The sequence below is a fragment of the Anarhichas minor genome, unplaced genomic scaffold (genome assembly GCF_050575085.1).
Source record: "Anarhichas minor isolate MPS153535 unplaced genomic scaffold, ASM5057508v1 ptg000004l, whole genome shotgun sequence".
Taxonomy (NCBI): Eukaryota; Metazoa; Chordata; class Actinopteri; order Perciformes; family Anarhichadidae; genus Anarhichas; species Anarhichas minor.
This window is the reverse complement of record NW_027466450.1, coordinates 15,427,342-15,444,878: the sequence shown is the minus strand read 5'-3', so window position 1 is coordinate 15,444,878 and position 17,537 is coordinate 15,427,342. Positions and strand designations below refer to the sequence as shown.

Sequence of the window (17,537 nt, the reverse complement as noted above, 5' to 3'; positions counted from 1 at the left end):
AGAAACACTTCATGGTGGCTGAAATAAGACAGAAAAATGTACTTGGTCATGGTGGTGAGAATTTAGTAACATATGTAAAAGTCTTGGTACAGTGACCTCTGTATGAACACTATTACATGCAGATCATAAATGTGTATTTACATTGTGTACTGTTTCAATGCAACACTGAAATCTACTACTACTCTACTCTAGAAAATGTGTTTTCTGACTCCTGTAAGGCCAACATAAAACAAATAAGTTGAAGGATCTTTGGATTAATATAGAAATACTGTTCTCTTTTTTTGGATCCAACAGGTCTTTAGTTATACTCCGTGTCTTTAATGCATCTCTCTCTTTCCTGTTTTGAAAAAGGAGCCTGCCAGCATCATGTCAAGGGGCCTTTCACAGATTTTACAAATGGTCTGCAAAAATGTTTTAATTGGTCGACCTTTATATTGATTATCTCTTTCAGGTAGTTGTGAAACTGTGTTCAGCACATGTACTTGCCGTAGTCTGCTGGGGGAGCAGCATTGGAGCCAGAGACGCCAACAGACTTAAACTGGTTAAGACGGTCGGCTCCATCATTGGCTGCAGACAAGACATTTTGGAAAAGGTGGTGGAGAAGAGGACACTGAAGAAATTATTATCCATATTGGATATTTTTTAAAGTTCTTTTGAAGGTCACAAAATCACTCCGATGTAACTTGACTCTGAAAATAACAGACTAAATATTCATAATTTTTGATCTGCCGCTGTTAAATGACAACCAAAATGTAAAAATTGAGCCATAACCACTCTGTATTCTTTTGGGGATCCCAAACACAAAGATTAACTAAATATAGAACCCTGCCCTCCAAAGGGACAGAGAGAGTATGTAGCGGACACATCACTAGTTCAATATTAAAGTTAAAAAGATGACTCAGCCAAACTTATAACAATGTAAAGATTGAAGTGGCTGACTTGCAGGTATGTAATGTAAAGGAACAAGTGTAATTGTGTTTGTTTGGTTTCACTGTTAAGTATGACAGGTCGTAATGTGAGTCTATAATTGGCAGGTAAAAAGGAAACTGCTTTACAGGCTTGAAAGACACATTTTTTAATGAGGGACACCTCAACAGTTAATCCTGAAGAAAATAAACTGTAGAAGTTTTGGCCACCGGATGATGGCACATGCATTCAAATGGTGGCCTGTAGTGTTTTCTTGAGAACAAACAATAGTAATGTTTACTTAAAATGCGAGGTTTTAAATCCTCACAGGTTCTGAAATCAGGAGAGAACAAAAAAATACTGATTGCTTTGAAGTCTTATTCAATCTATGAATAAAGACTAACATCCTGATAATGTGATTTAAATGTCCATTGGAGATAATGTTATACAACTCTTTCTCACAAACCTGCCTCCCTTGACTTATGTATATTTAATGAATTAGTTACACAATGAACCCTAGCTCAAAGCTCTTTAACGCTGTGTTCACACACATAAATATACACAGGTCCAAAAACTCAGTTTACAAGGGCGCTTTGGGGGCAAACCTCTAAAACAAACGATTTCCCTGTTCTAAATATGTGTATTTAAAATGTTTGAAGAGCAAAACATTGGATGACCAGAGGATTTAAAACCATGTTAGTAGGTATTTGTCACGGGGCATGATGATGACTCAAGCGCAGACAGTCAGAGTAGGGGAAAAAAAGGTCTTTAATAACTCACGAAACAAAAACAGGTAATCCAAGGACGAGACAAGGGGGGTAAATCCGGCAGGACAAGGCAGGCAAAAACAGGGCAGACAGACTGGGAAACCGGGAACAGGAAGAGCAAAACGGGCGGGTAGGACGGAAAACAAACACAATGATCTGGCAGTGAGTGAGTGAAAGACAGGGGTTTAAATAGTGAACTAGGCAGAGTGAACAGGTGAGACTAATGAGCTGATGAGGTGAGTGTGACTGGCAGGTGCACTGAATGAACTGATTAGGTGAGGAGCTACAGAAAGAAACAAAGACACAGAACACACAGGGCAAAGCCTGATCGTGACAGTATTACTATGAATGATTTGCTGTAATACATGAGAATCAAGTTAAAACTTTCAATGAATGATACAAACTTTAATATTAGAATATTCACTGTTATAATAAACACTGCTTGTCCCTTTTTCTGTCACTTGTCTCTCCTGCCAACATGAATAAAAATGATTTACTAAAATGACATACACCTTCTCTATTTCATCTTTGTACTCGAGTCTGCCTGAATTATACAAATTTGTCACAAACAGCATATATACATAATAATAACAATAATAATAATGCATTTTATTTATAACGCACTTTTCATTAAAAAAATCTCAGAGTGCTACAGAGCCAGTACATAGTAAAAAACATAGTAAAAAACATAGTTAAAACAAAGTTAAAACAAACTATAATAAAATAACTAGTAGGCATAAAAACAAAAAAAACAGTGAATGAACAGAAACACAAAAGAAATAACTGACAGTGACTTAGGTCAGAAACGCCTTCCTGAATAAAAAGGTATTTAGGCCAGTTTTAAAAGAGACCAGTGTCTGTGGTGCCCTTAGGTGGTCAGGGAGAGTGTTCCAAAGGCGTGGAGCTGCCGAGCCAAAGGCCCGGTCGCCCATGGTGCGGAGCTTGGTGTTGGGGACCCGGAGGAGCGAGCTGTTTGATGATCTGAGGGTGCGGGTGGAGATTTGGGGAGTGATGAGTTCTTGTAGGTAGGGAGGTGCGTGTCCATTTATGCATTTATGTGTGAGTAGTAGGACTTTGTAGTCAATCCGGAATGAGACAGGGAGCCAGTGTAGTGAGTGCAGAATGGGTGTTATGTGCTCATACTTCCGGACTCTCATCAGGATCCTGGCAGCGCTGTTTTGAATGTATTGCAGCTTCTGGATGTTCTTGGCAGTGATCCCAGTGAAGAGTGAGTTACAGTAGTCCAGTCTTGAGGAGATAAAGGCGTGGACGAGCTTCTCTGCATCTGACAGGGTTAAAGTGGGGCGGAGTTTGGAGATATTTTTGAGATGATAAAAACAAGGTTTTGCACAGGTGTTTTATATGGTCATTAAAGGTCAGGGTCAAACCTAACTCCCAGATTAGTGACTGTGGAGGAGAGGGGGATGACCTGACCGTCGAAGGTGAGATGAGTTATGGAGGATGACTGAACCTGGTGTGGAGTGCCAACAAGGAGGGCTTCGGTTTTGCTACTGTTTAACTGGAGAAAGTTGTTGCTCATCCACGCCTTTATCTCCCCAAGACAGGCGGTGAGACACAAGATCATCAACTTCACTACATTAGATTACAGTCATTTAGCAGACGCTTTTATCCAAAGCGACTTACAATTCAGAGTCTACCACATAGGCACAACTACGGGAGCAATTTTGGGGTAAAGTGTCTTGCTCAAGGACACATCGACATGCGACTAGCAGAGCCGGAGATTGAACCGCCGACCCTCTGATTGAAAGGCAGCCCTGCTATCCCCTTAGCCACAGTCGCCCACTATGTCAACACCCACATACACACAAACACACAATCAAGCAATAACAACAAACAGATAAGCACAGTAATCTTGGCATTGTACAATATGTTTGCCGCACCAAATTCAAGTTATTTTTAGTGAAAAATACAGAGGTCTGGACCCCAGTGACCTAAATGGTGGGAACCAAACTCCTGGAGAGGGGACTTATCTGGAAGGACTTCTGCTGGGGGTCTTCAACACATGGGCAATGATAGAGGAACCTGAAGGGGGGTGACTGGGATGAATCGCTTGCCCAGTCTGAACATCAGTGCTGCTTTGTTACTAGACTTCTGTGCCAGTTATAGATTGGCCATAAGATACACCAGGTTAGAGCAGAGGGTGATTAATGAGGGCACTTGGTACTGGAACACCTGAGGCTAAAGATCAATGATTGACTTTGTGATCATATCATCAGATCTGCGGCCGTATGTCTTGGACGCTCGGGTGAAGAGCAGAGCTGTAAGCTGATCCCCACCTGGTGGTAAGTTAAATGAGATGGGGGAGGGGACTGCCTTACAGAACTCAAATGTATACTAATGTGTACACACGAAAAACATGTATACACCTGTTCTGCCCTCAGGACTGGGGAATTGGCGCCCCCTCCTGGGCCCTTTAGGTTGTGTTGTTAATTTGCATTCATTTTGACATGTACTCTGACATGGAACAGGAAGTTCGCCACATGTGGTAGTTTTAGGTAGATGGTCTCAGAAAATCATTCGCTGCCATCATGTGTTTACGCCTTCGAAAGCATAGACTGTACGTATTTGTTTAGAATAGTATTTTAGTAATACTTTCTTCTTAAGTATATTTGTAAAGGTTAATTTTGTATCCGTAGCCAGTTGTTGTTACACTATACGTTTGACTGCTACAGAAGCGTAGGAGATACATTAAGTTAAATTTGTAGTGTGTAATTCATATGCATCTTGCTCATTGTGTCCTTCTGTTTGTTTTAGTTTCACTCTTATTTGATTCATGTACGTCGATGCTGCACAATAAAGCATCTGGAGCTTGGAAGCTACATCCTGACTCCCGTATTCATTTGAATGGAGTTTGGCTGACTGCTGAATTGTGTACCAAGTTACACACAAGGAGAGCAGTACAACACCCTTTCCCACTTATAAACTGGTATGTCCAAAGGAAGAATGTGCACTGAGAAAAATTTGGGTGGAATACGAGTGGACCATGTTAAAAGACTTTATTGTGGATGCGGCTGTCAGCGGACTTGTCAGTGCCAGTTGTGGCAGCAAACTAAGAACCAAGGAAGCCAATAGGGCTTAAAGGTATGGGTTGCATCAAAACGTTTTTTTACTGAAGCAAAGCTTCAGTACACGGTAATTCAGTACAAATTGAGGCAAAGTTATCCAAAATCACAAGGCTAAGGCAGAGTCAAGAAATACAAAAGTAAGGTCTAATACCAATGTGAAATACACAAGAAAAAACACTGGAACACTTGACTTGAAAATACTAAGACAAATGGTCAACAGAGAAAATGAGCACGTAGACTAAATACACACAGGCAGTAGGGTAATGAGGGAAAGGTGTGACTAATCAGGGCAGGCAATCAAACAGTTGGGAAACACACAAGAACAGGGAATTAACCTATCCTTGACTAAGAAAGATCATGACACTTATGTTTCTTCCTGTGTCCTCACTACCAACTCTGCTAATACCTTTCAGAAAGACTTCACCGAAATACAAAAATGTCTACAGATGATTATCTAAATAACGTCAACTACACAATATTGTACTTGATTCCATAGCACCTGCAAAAACCAAAATTGCAGCAGGCCTTGTCTAAATAATAATACCACAGAATTAAGTGAGTACCTCCAAGTCTGACGACATCGTTCTCTGCAGGCTAAATGTGGATTGTGTCTTTGGGGTTGGGAGTGGGTCATTGCAAAAAGCAGTGGTTCATTGCCCCAAGCGAGGGAGCTCAATAATCTCGGGATTTTGTTCACGAGTGAGGGTAAAATGGAGCATGAGATGGACAGGCGGTGAGGTGCTGTGTCAGCAGTGATGAAGGCGTTGTGGTGAAAAGGGAGCTGAGCCAGAAGTCAGAGCCCTAAATGTACCAGTCCGTCTCTGTTCCGAGCCTCGGGTAAGGTCATGAGCTTTGGGCAGTGACCGAAATAATGACATCGCGGATACATGCTGCCAAATTGAGCTTCCTTTGTAGGGTGGCTAGGCTCCATTTTGGATTACGGTAAGGACACTGGCATTACCCATCCCACCTTAAATACTACCCTTTTTTCCACATCTCTGCCAGCAGCCAGTTCCAGCGCTGTTCCAATTTAATTTTCTCCACCTACAAATTCAACTTTAGCCACAGCACTACGTTGAGCACGCCCAGTCACACCCGCCCGACCATCACCCATGTCAAACGCTCAGGCAACAGATCCTCACTGGTTACTACATCGGCCTTGCTCAATAAACAAATCGATCCAAATGCAATCCCCACATCTCGCTCTCGGCTGCCCTGCACTCAAATCTCTGCTCTCATCCCTCACCCGTTATTTTGCAATCTCACCAAGGTATCCTGTAGTCATAGCAGCCATTCTTTAGGAGTATGAATGGTCCAAAAAGACCATCGCAATCTATCCAGAAAACAGCGGCGTCGTAGACATCCTTAACAAAGGACGGTCTCATTGTCTCGATATAATGCAGTTCATGTGGAGGTTCACTTTGGTTTCGGCTCAGCACCAGTTCGACATCTGAGCCTTCCGCATCCCAGTTCACAAAACTTGGTTGCCGACTTACTTACCCGTTTCTTTTAGAAGAAATTCAGACCATTGCCACCAGCCTCCAACACTCTGTCAACTCCGGTCCCATCGTTTTCAGCGACCATCTTCAATTGACCCCAACCATATCGTTAAGGTTCTCTGCCACTCGTCTTCACCCGCATACCTCACATACATCCGTTTTAACCCGAACAATATCAGAAAACATCCACTCGCATCTGTCTTCATGAAGCTAACTTTTGGGGACTCTGCATAATCACAGCCTCCGAAGAGATGGCCCCCACTGCAGAGTCTCCACTCCCCCAGTTCCCACCAGCCATTGGACGTCAGCGGTCCATCATTGCTCTCCTCCATCCATCATTCCATGACCCTCTTTCCCCTCCTCATTCCATTACCCTACACCTTTTCATTCCAATACCCTACATCTCTTCATCCCACGACCCTCGTGCAACACTTTATTTGTATTTGACTTATTGCACATATCTAGCATGCTTAATATATGGACCTGTCGGAGAGGCAGTTAGCTAAAACCAATGTGAGAGTGAGATACGGGTTCATGAGAAACCTGACGAAGGGTCGCCTGTAACAAAAATAACTTTGTATTTGTTTGATTTGCAACACAGACCAAAGTTGTTGTTGAACCTCAGGTGTTGGATGTCTACATGAATAAACATAACACATAACACCGTGACTGACCACATAGTAAAGATGTGTTTAAAACAGACTAATATTTGAACATGTGTTGAAGCATGACTACGGCCATGTCATGTCATTCTGGTCAGTCATTTAGTGTGAAAACCACAACAACTTCTTTATCTCATCCAGGTTCATGGCATAAACTGTACACTCCCTTCTTCTTGTCCTGGTCACAACTGTCCTAAAAAGGCAACTTTGGCTGCGTTGTGATGTGCCTTGCTGTTCCCCATTGCAGAGCATGATGGAACTTGTAATTGTTTAGGAAAAAAAACTAAAAAAGAGGAGGGGGAGGTGAAATACAGGGAAAAGCCCAATGAAGATAGATGAAACAGTAAGGGAGAAGTTTAGTCACTCCCACTAAGAGAAAGTTGTCACCAGAGTAAAAGAGCAAGGAGGGATGTGGAGGAAGAACAGAGATTAATCAGTTGTATGACGAGCACAGCAGCATCTTGTCTCCTCTTTCTGACAATGAACAGCTTTGAAGAAGCCGAACTTTGCTTTCCAGAACTCCTCAACTCCTCCTGCAGGAAGGCCATGCGTCCTCACTCTGTATCTATGCTCACTTACATTTTACTGTCCTCCATCTCTCTGCTCACTGTGACTCTCAACCTGCTCGTCATCATCTCCATCTCCCACTTCAAGTATTCATATGTTTTATCAATTCATAAAACTGGTAACTGTACAAGAAATGATTAATGATATAAAACAAAACTAAATATCAGATCTCAGACTGTACGGGAAATATGTTTTTGTGTTTCAGTCAATGCTTTTATCTCTAAATATAATATATATACACACAATATAAATTGACTACCAATAATGATAACCATGTTGTCCTCTTATCTCTTCAGGCAGCTCCACACACCCACCAACCTCCTCCTCCTCTCTCTGGCTGTCTCAGATTTATTTGTGGGCTTCTTCATGTTCTTTCAAATTGTGCTCATAGACGGCTGCTGGTTGCTCGGTGACCTCATGTGTATTCTGTATTCTGTTCTGGACTATATTATTACCTCTACCTCAGTAGGAACCATGGTGCTCATATCAGTTGACCGATATGTGGCTATTTGTGAGCCTCTACATTATCCCAACAAAGTCACACAAAAAAGAGTTAAGATCTGTGTTTGTCTGTGTTGGATATGTTCTGCTTTGTTTGACAGTGTGTTGATGAAGGATAACCTGGAACAACCAGGTAGGTATAATTCCTGTTTTGGAGAGTGTGTCATTGTCATTAACTACATTGCTGGACTTGCAGATCTTTTTTTTACTTTTATTGGTCCTGTCACTGTCATCATAGTTCTGTATATGAGAGTATTTGTGGTGGCTGTGTCTCAGGCTCGTGCCATGCGGTCTCAAACTGCAGCTTTCTCTCTCAAGTGTTCAGTCAGTGTAACTGCTAAAAAATCTGAATTGAAAGCAGCCAGGACTCTTGGTGTTGTTATTGTCGTCTTTCTAGTGTGCCTCTGCCCATATTATTGTGTTTCACTCACAGGCCAGGACACCTTAATCAATGCCTCAACTGCTGCCTTTGTAATATGTCTGTTCTATTTCAACTCCTGTCTTAACCCTGTGATCTATGCCTTTTTCTACCCCTGGTTTAGAAAATGCATCAGGCTCATTGTTACTCTTAAGATACTGCAGCCTGGCTCATGTGAGACCAACATGCTGTAGAGAAACACTGCATGGTGGCTGTAATAAGACAGAAAAATGTACTTGGTCATGGTGGTGAGAATTTAGTAACAGATGTAAAAGTCTTGGTACAGTGACCTCTGTATGAACACTATTACATGCAGATCATAAATGTGTCTTTACATTGTGTTCTGTTTCAATGCAACACTGAGATCTACTACTACTCTACTCTAGAAAATGTGTTGCCTGACTCCTGTAAGGCCAACATATAACAAATAAATTGAAGAATCTTTGGACTAATATAGAAATATTGTTTTCTTTTCTTGGATCCAACAGGTCTTTAGTTATACTCCGTGACTTTAATGCATCTCTCTCTTTTCTCTTTAGAAAAAGGAGCCTGCCAGCATCATGTCAAGGGGCCTTTCACAGATTTTACAAATGGTCTACAAAAATGTTTTAATTGGTCGACCTTTATATTGATTATCTCTTTCAAGTTGTCAAACTGTGTTCAGCACCTGAACTTACTTTTCCTCAGTTTGGTTAGCCCATACAGTGTGGTGGAATAAAATCGGTTCTCTCTTATGCAAGTTTACAATATAACTCCAATGTACCTTGTCTCTGAAAATAACATACTAAATATTTATAATTTTTGATCTGCCTCTGTTAAAGGACAACCAAAATGTAAAAATTTAGCCATAACCACTCTGTATTCTTTTGGAGATCTCAAACACTGAAATTAACTAAGTTTAGAACTCTGGTTTAATCGAAAATGATTCTACGTTTACAGAGGTGTGTGGATGGTTGTCAGTATCAGTTGTGGCAGCAACCTGAGAACCAAGGAGGCCTATCGGGCTTGAAGGTATGGGTTGAATTAAAACGTTTTTTTACTGAAGGGAATTAAGGCAAAGTAATCTAAAATCACAAGGCTAAGGCAGAGTTAAGAAATACATTAGTAAGGTCTAATACCAATGTGAAATACACAAGAAAAAACCCTGGAACACTTGACTAGGAAATACTAAGACAAATGGGCAAAAGAGAAGATGACTACATAGATTTAATACACGCAGGCAGTAGGGTAATGAGGATAAGGTGTGACTAATCAGGGCAGGCAATCAAACAGTTGGGAAACACACAAGAACAGGAAATTAACCTATCCTTGAGTAAGAAAGATCATGACACATATGTTTCTTCTTGTGTCCTCATTACCAACTCTGCTAATACCTTTCAGAAAGACTTCACCGAAATCCAAAAATGTCTACAGATGATTATCTAAATAACATCAACTATACAATATTGTACTTGATTCCATAGCTACAAAAAACAAAATTGCAGCAGGCCCTGTCTAAATAATACCAGAGAATTAAGTCAGTACCTCCAAGTCTGACAACATTGTTCTCTGCAGGCAAAATGTGAATTGTGCCGTTGGGGTTGGGAGTGGGTCATTGCAAAAAGCAGTGGTTCATTGCCCCAAGCGAGGGAGCTCAATAATCTTGGGGTTTTGTTCACGAGTGAGGGTAAAATGGAGCATGAGATGGACAGGCGGTGAGGTGCTGTGTCAGCAGTGATAAAGGTGTTGTGGTGAAAAGTGAGCTGAGCCAGAAGTCAGAGCCCTAAATGTACCAGTCCGTCTCTGTTCCGAGCCTCGGATAAGGTCATGAGCTTTGGGCAGTGACCGAAATAATGACATCGCGGCTACATGCTGCCAAATTGAGCTTCCTTTGTAGGGTGGCTAGGTTCAGTTTTGGAGATACAGTGAGGAGCTCAGACATCCAGAGTGAGCTAAGAGTAGAGCCGCCGCTCCTTCACCTCGAAAGGGGCCAGCTGAGATGGTTTGGGCATCTGGCCAGGATTCCTCCTGCCTTTTCCTGGTAAGAGGCCGCGGGGTAGACCCAGAACACACTAGAGGGATTAAATACTTTGTCTGGCTTGGGAACTCTCCTAAACTACAAACTGAGACACCCCTATGATTTGTGAGAAGTTTGTCTTTCTTTACAAACAAAACAAATTGAAATTAAGCTTCAGGTGTCTCAAGGGGTTTTCAAAAGTGTTGGTCACACTATTATATTAAGTTGTATTACTTATTTCGGGAGACAAGAACCACACCCCGAACATATCTCATTTACTCTGCACAAAGTATTTAAGCACATCTGACCCATTGACTTCCTCTTTGACTCAGCTTCAACATGACGTGTGACAGACGAGCAAAACCTAAACCGCTTACTTTGTACAAAGGCTCTTTCTCTATCCTTCCAATAACAAACTGTTTGAAGATGACCAGCTACATCCTGAAGTCCCGGAGCTCCCTCTTTCACCCACCATGCTTCGTAGCCAATAACCTCGGCAGCATTCAACCATCCACGTTCCCCGCGGCTCTCGACATCCATCCACCAAAGTCGTCACCCCTCGCCTTCAAACAGCTCCGAGATGAGATTCCGTCATCAGCGTCCTGACGCCGCTCTCCCAGATCCAGGTGCTCGAACTACGGGTGAAACCACCGCAAACCTCTTTCACCATGCCAACGCTCCGACAGTCTCTACATATTCCACATTTCCAAGTGGACCGTCTCTCCTCCGAAGAATGCAATCATTCAGCGCAACATCCTTTTCCAATAAAACAGCAAAACTTTCCAAACTGTTCACGGACGCACCGCACAACACACTCTCGCTCTCCGAGCCTCCAGAGCACTTCCGGCTTCCCTGCGCCACATCAGCCGCAACGCCGATGACATCATGACGCAGCCATCCACATCAGCCCTTTCAGAGGGCCAGGTCGTATCCCACCCTCTTCAAGCTTCTTCTGTAGCAGAGAATTCTCACCTTGAAAATTATTTTCCCAAGACTTCACTATAAACCCATGCACATGCATCCCAGCATCCTTTCCTGTTATCTTGCTTCTACCTTTCCTGTCCCACCCACCTCTGCCAATGTTCTCCTCTTACTTAGACACCGGCTACCTCAGCTGCACAGACTGCTCTAACAATTGGGATCCACAGTGGATCATTGGCCAAAAAACATTGTTTGCTTCTGTTTTTGCTTTCCCCCTCCCCTCCCTTCCTCCAGCCCTATCCCCACTGGCATTACCCATCCCACCTTAAATACTACCCTTTTTTCCACAACTCTGCCAGCAGCCAGTTCCAGCGCTGTTCCAATTTAATTTTCTCCACCTACAAATTCAACTTTGGCAGGAGCACTACGTTGAGCACGCCCAGTCGCACCCGCCCGACCATCACCCATGTCAAACGCTCAGGCGACAGATCCTCACTGGTTACTACATCAACCTTGCTCAATAAAATCGATCCAAATGCCATCCCCACATCTCGCTCTCTGCTGTCCTGCACTCAAATCTCTGCTCTCATCCCTCAACCCTTTCACGATCTCACCAAGGTATCCTGTAGTCATAGCAGCCATTCTTTGGGAGTATGAATGGTCCAAAGAGACCATCGCAATCTATCCAGACAACAGCGGCTTCGTAGACATCCTTAACAAAAGACGGTCTCATTGTCTCGATATAATGCAGTTCATGCGGAGTCTCACTTTGGTTTCGGCTCAGCACCAGTTCGACATCCGAGCCTCCCGCATCCCAGTTCACAAAACTCGGTTGCCGACTTACTTTCCCGTTTCTTTTAGAAGAAATTCAGACCATTGACACCAGCCTACAACCCTCTGTCGACTCCGGTTCCACCGTTTTCAGCCACCATCTTCAACTGACCCCAACCATATTGTTAAGGTTCTCTGCCACTCGTCTTCCCCTGCATACCTCACATACATCCGTTTTAACCCGAACAATATCAGAAAACATCCACTCGCACCTGTCTTTATGAAGCTAACTTTTGGGGACTCTGCATAATCACAGCCTCCGAAGAGATGGCCCCCACTCCAGAGTCTCCACTCCAGCCACCAGCCATTGGACGTCAGCGGTCCATCATTGCTCTCCTCCATCCATCATTCCATGACCCTCTTTCCCCTCCTCATTCCATTACCCTACACCTTTTCATTCCATTACCCTATATCTCTTCATCCCATAGCCTTCATGCAACACTTTATTTGTATTTGACTTATTGCACATATCTAGCATGCTTAATATATGGACCTGTCGGAGAGGCAGTTAGCTAAAACCAATGTGAGAGTGAGATACGGGTTCATGAGAAACCTGACGAAGGGTCGCCTGTAACAAAAATAACTTTGTATTTGTTTGATTTGCAACAAAGACCAAAGTTGTTGTTGAACCTCAGGTGTTGGATGTCTACATGAATAAACATAACACATAACACCGTGACTGACCACATAGTAAAGATGTGTTTAAAACAGACTAATATTTGAACATGTGTTGAAGCATGACTACGGCCATGTCATGTCATTCTGGTCAGTCATTTAGTGTGAAAACCACAACAACTTCTTTATCTCATCCAGGTTCATGGCATAAACTGTACACTCCCTTCTTCTTGTCCTGGTCACAACTGTCCTAAAAAGGCAACTTTGGCTGCGTTGTGATGTGCCTTGCTGTTCCCCATTGCAGAGCATGATGGAACTTGTAATTGTTTAGGAAAAAAAACTAAAAAAGAGGAGGGGGAGGTGAAATACAGGGAAAAGCCCAATGAAGATAGATGAAACAGTAAGGGAGAAGTTTAGTCACTCCCACTAAGAGAAAGTTGTCACCAGAGTAAAAGAGCAAGGAGGGATGTGGAGGAAGAACAGAGATTAATCAGTTGTATGACGAGCACAGCAGCATCTTGTCTCCTCTTTCTGACAATGAACAGCTTTGAAGAAGCCGAACTTTGCTTTCCAGAACTCCTCAACTCCTCCTGCAGGAAGGCCATGCGTCCTCACTCTGTATCTATGCTCACTTACATTTTACTGTCCTCCATCTCTCTGCTCACTGTGACTCTCAACCTGCTCGTCATCATCTCCATCTCCCACTTCAAGTATTCATATGTTTTATCAATTCATAAAACTGGTAACTGTACAAGAAATGATTAATGATATAAAACAAAACTAAATATCAGATCTCAGACTGTACGGGAAATATGTTTTTGTGTTTCAGTCAATGCTTTTATCTCTAAATATAATATATATACACACAATATAAATTGACTACCAATAATGATAACCATGTTGTCCTCTTATCTCTTCAGGCAGCTCCACACACCCACCAACCTCCTCCTCCTCTCTCTGGCTGTCTCAGATTTATTTGTGGGCTTCTTCATGTTCTTTCAAATTGTGCTCATAGACGGCTGCTGGTTGCTCGGTGACCTCATGTGTATTCTGTATTCTGTTCTGGACTATATTATTACCTCTACCTCAGTAGGAACCATGGTGCTCATATCAGTTGACTGATATGTGGCTATTTGTGAGCCTCTACATTATCCCAACAAAGTCACACAAAAAAGAGTTAAGATCTGTGTTTGTCTGTGTTGGATATGTTCTGCTTTGTTTGACAGTGTGTTGATGAAGGATAACCTGGAACAACCAGGTAGGTATAATTCCTGTTTTGGAGAGTGTGTCATTGTCATTAACTACATTGCTGGACTTGCAGATCTTTTTTTTACTTTTATTGGTCCTGTCACTGTCATCATAGTTCTGTATATGAGAGTATTTGTGGTGGCTGTGTCTCAGGCTCGTGCCATGCGGTCTCAAACTGCAGCTTTCTCTCTCAAGTGTTCAGTCAGTGTAACTGCTAAAAAATCTGAATTGAAAGCAGCCAGGACTCTTGGTGTTGTTATTGTCGTCTTTCTAGTGTGCCTCTGCCCATATTATTGTGTTTCACTCACAGGCCAGGACACCTTAATCAATGCCTCAACTGCTGCCTTTGTAATATGTCTGTTCTATTTCAACTCCTGTCTTAACCCTGTGATCTATGCCTTTTTCTACCCCTGGTTTAGAAAATGCATCAGGCTCATTGTTACTCTTAAGATACTGCAGCCTGGCTCATGTGAGACCAACATGCTGTAGAGAAACACTGCATGGTGGCTGAAATAAGACAGAAAAATGTACTTGGTCATGGTGGTGAGAATTTAGTAACAGATGTAAAAGTCTTGGTACAGTGACCTCTGTATGAACACTATTACATGCAGATCATAAATGTGTCTTTACATTGTGTTCTGTTTCAATGCAACACTGAGATCTACTACTACTCTACTCTAGAAAATGTGTTGCCTGACTCCTGTAAGGCCAACATATAACAAATAAATTGAAGAATCTTTGGACTAATATAGAAATATTGTTTTCTTTTCTTGGATCCAACAGGTCTTTAGTTATACTCCGTGACTTTAATGCATCTCTCTCTTTTCTCTTTAGAAAAAGGAGCCTGCCAGCATCATGTCAAGGGGCCTTTCACAGATTTTACAAATGGTCTACAAAAATGTTTTAATTGGTCGACCTTTATATTGATTATCTCTTTCAAGTTGTCAAACTGTGTTCAGCACCTGAACTTACTTTTCCTCAGTTTGGTTAGCCCATACAGTGTGGTGGAATAAAATCGGTTCTCTCTTATGCAAGTTTACAATATAACTCCAATGTACCTTGTCTCTGAAAATAACATACTAAATATTTATAATTTTTGATCTGCCTCTGTTAAAGGACAACCAAAATGTAAAAATTTAGCCATAACCACTCTGTATTCTTTTGGAGATCTCAAACACTGAAATTAACTAAGTTTAGAACTCTGGTTTAATCGAAAATGATTCTACGTTTACAGAGGTGTGTGGATGGTTGTCAGTATCAGTTGTGGCAGCAACCTGAGAACCAAGGAGGCCTATCGGGCTTGAAGGTATGGGTTGAATTAAAACGTTTTTTTACTGAAGGGAATTAAGGCAAAGTAATCTAAAATCACAAGGCTAAGGCAGAGTTAAGAAATACATTAGTAAGGTCTAATACCAATGTGAAATACACAAGAAAAAACCCTGGAACACTTGACTAGGAAATACTAAGACAAATGGGCAAAAGAGAAGATGACTACATAGATTTAATACACGCAGGCAGTAGGGTAATGAGGATAAGGTGTGACTAATCAGGGCAGGCAATCAAACAGTTGGGAAACACACAAGAACAGGAAATTAACCTATCCTTGAGTAAGAAAGATCATGACACATATGTTTCTTCTTGTGTCCTCATTACCAACTCTGCTAATACCTTTCAGAAAGACTTCACCGAAATCCAAAAATGTCTACAGATGATTATCTAAATAACATCAACTATACAATATTGTACTTGATTCCATAGCTACAAAAAACAAAATTGCAGCAGGCCCTGTCTAAATAATACCAGAGAATTAAGTCAGTACCTCCAAGTCTGACAACATTGTTCTCTGCAGGCAAAATGTGAATTGTGCCGTTGGGGTTGGGAGTGGGTCATTGCAAAAAGCAGTGGTTCATTGCCCCAAGCGAGGGAGCTCAATAATCTTGGGGTTTTGTTCACGAGTGAGGGTAAAATGGAGCATGAGATGGACAGGCGGTGAGGTGCTGTGTCAGCAGTGATAAAGGTGTTGTGGTGAAAAGTGAGCTGAGCCAGAAGTCAGAGCCCTAAATGTACCAGTCCGTCTCTGTTCCGAGCCTCGGATAAGGTCATGAGCTTTGGGCAGTGACCGAAATAATGACATCGCGGCTACATGCTGCCAAATTGAGCTTCCTTTGTAGGGTGGCTAGGTTCAGTTTTGGAGATACAGTGAGGAGCTCAGACATCCAGAGTGAGCTAAGAGTAGAGCCGCCGCTCCTTCACCTCGAAAGGGGCCAGCTGAGATGGTTTGGGCATCTGGCCAGGATTCCTCCTGCCTTTTCCTGGTAAGAGGCCGCGGGGTAGACCCAGAACACACTAGAGGGATTAAATACTTTGTCTGGCTTGGGAACTCTCCTAAACTACAAACTGAGACACCCCTATGATTTGTGAGAAGTTTGTCTTTCTTTACAAACAAAACAAATTGAAATTAAGCTTCAGGTGTCTCAAGGGGTTTTCAAAAGTGTTGGTCACACTATTATATTAAGTTGTATTACTTATTTCGGGAGACAAGAACCACACCCCGAACATATCTCATTTACTCTGCACAAAGTATTTAAGCACATCTGACCCATTGACTTCCTCTTTGACTCAGCTTCAACATGACGTGTGACAGACGAGCAAAACCTAAACCGCTTACTTTGTACAAAGGCTCTTTCTCTATCCTTCCAATAACAAACTGTTTGAAGATGACCAGCTACATCCTGAAGTCCCGGAGCTCCCTCTTTCACCCACCATGCTTCGTAGCCAATAACCTCGGCAGCATTCAACCATCCACGTTCCCCGCGGCTCTCGACATCCATCCACCAAAGTCGTCACCCCTCGCCTTCAAACAGCTCCGAGATGAGATTCCGTCATCAGCGTCCTGACGCCGCTCTCCCAGATCCAGGTGCTCGAACTACGGGTGAAACCACCGCAAACCTCTTTCACCATGCCAACGCTCCGACAGTCTCTACATATTCCACATTTCCAAGTGGACCGTCTCTCCTCCGAAGAAAGCAATCATTCAGCGCAACATCCTTTTCCAATAAAACAGCAAAACTTTCCAAACTGTTCACGGACGCACCGCACAACACACTCTCGCTCTCCGAGCCTCCAGAGCACTTCCGGCTTCCCTGCGCCACATCAGCCGCAACGCCGATGACATCATGACGCAGCCATCCACATCAGCCCTTTCAGAGGGCCAGGTCGTATCCCACCCTCTTCAAGCTTCTTCTGTAGCAGAGAATTCTCACCTTGAAAATTATTTTCCCAAGACTTCACTATAAACCCATGCACATGCATCCCAGCATCCTTTCCTGTTATCTTGCTTCTACCTTTCCTGTCCCACCCACCTCTGCCAATGTTCTCCTCTTACTTAGACACCGGCTACCTCAGCTGCACAGACTGCTCTAACAATTGGGATCCACAGTGGATCATTGGCCAAAAAACATTGTTTGCTTCTGTTTTTGCTTTCCCCCTCCCCTCCCTTCCTCCAGCCCTATCCCCACTG

The 17,537-nt window shown here is 42.7% G+C and overlaps 1 protein-coding gene and 1 pseudogene across 1 annotated transcript; both read left to right on the top strand.

The window, feature by feature from the left end:
• Positions 1 to 7,361: 7,361 nt before the first annotated feature.
• On the top strand, positions 7,362 to 8,600 carry LOC142964268 (trace amine-associated receptor 13c-like). The gene is made up of 2 exons (XM_076104528.1): positions 7,362 to 7,573; positions 7,784 to 8,600. The coding sequence occupies exons 1-2, from the start codon at positions 7,362 to 7,364 to the stop codon at positions 8,598 to 8,600; spliced, it is 1,029 nt and encodes a 342-aa protein (XP_075960643.1).
• Positions 8,601 to 13,267: 4,667 nt separating this feature from the next.
• On the top strand, positions 13,268 to 14,506 carry LOC142964262 (trace amine-associated receptor 13c-like; annotated as a pseudogene).
• The last annotated feature ends 3,031 nt before the right edge of the window (positions 14,507 to 17,537 follow it).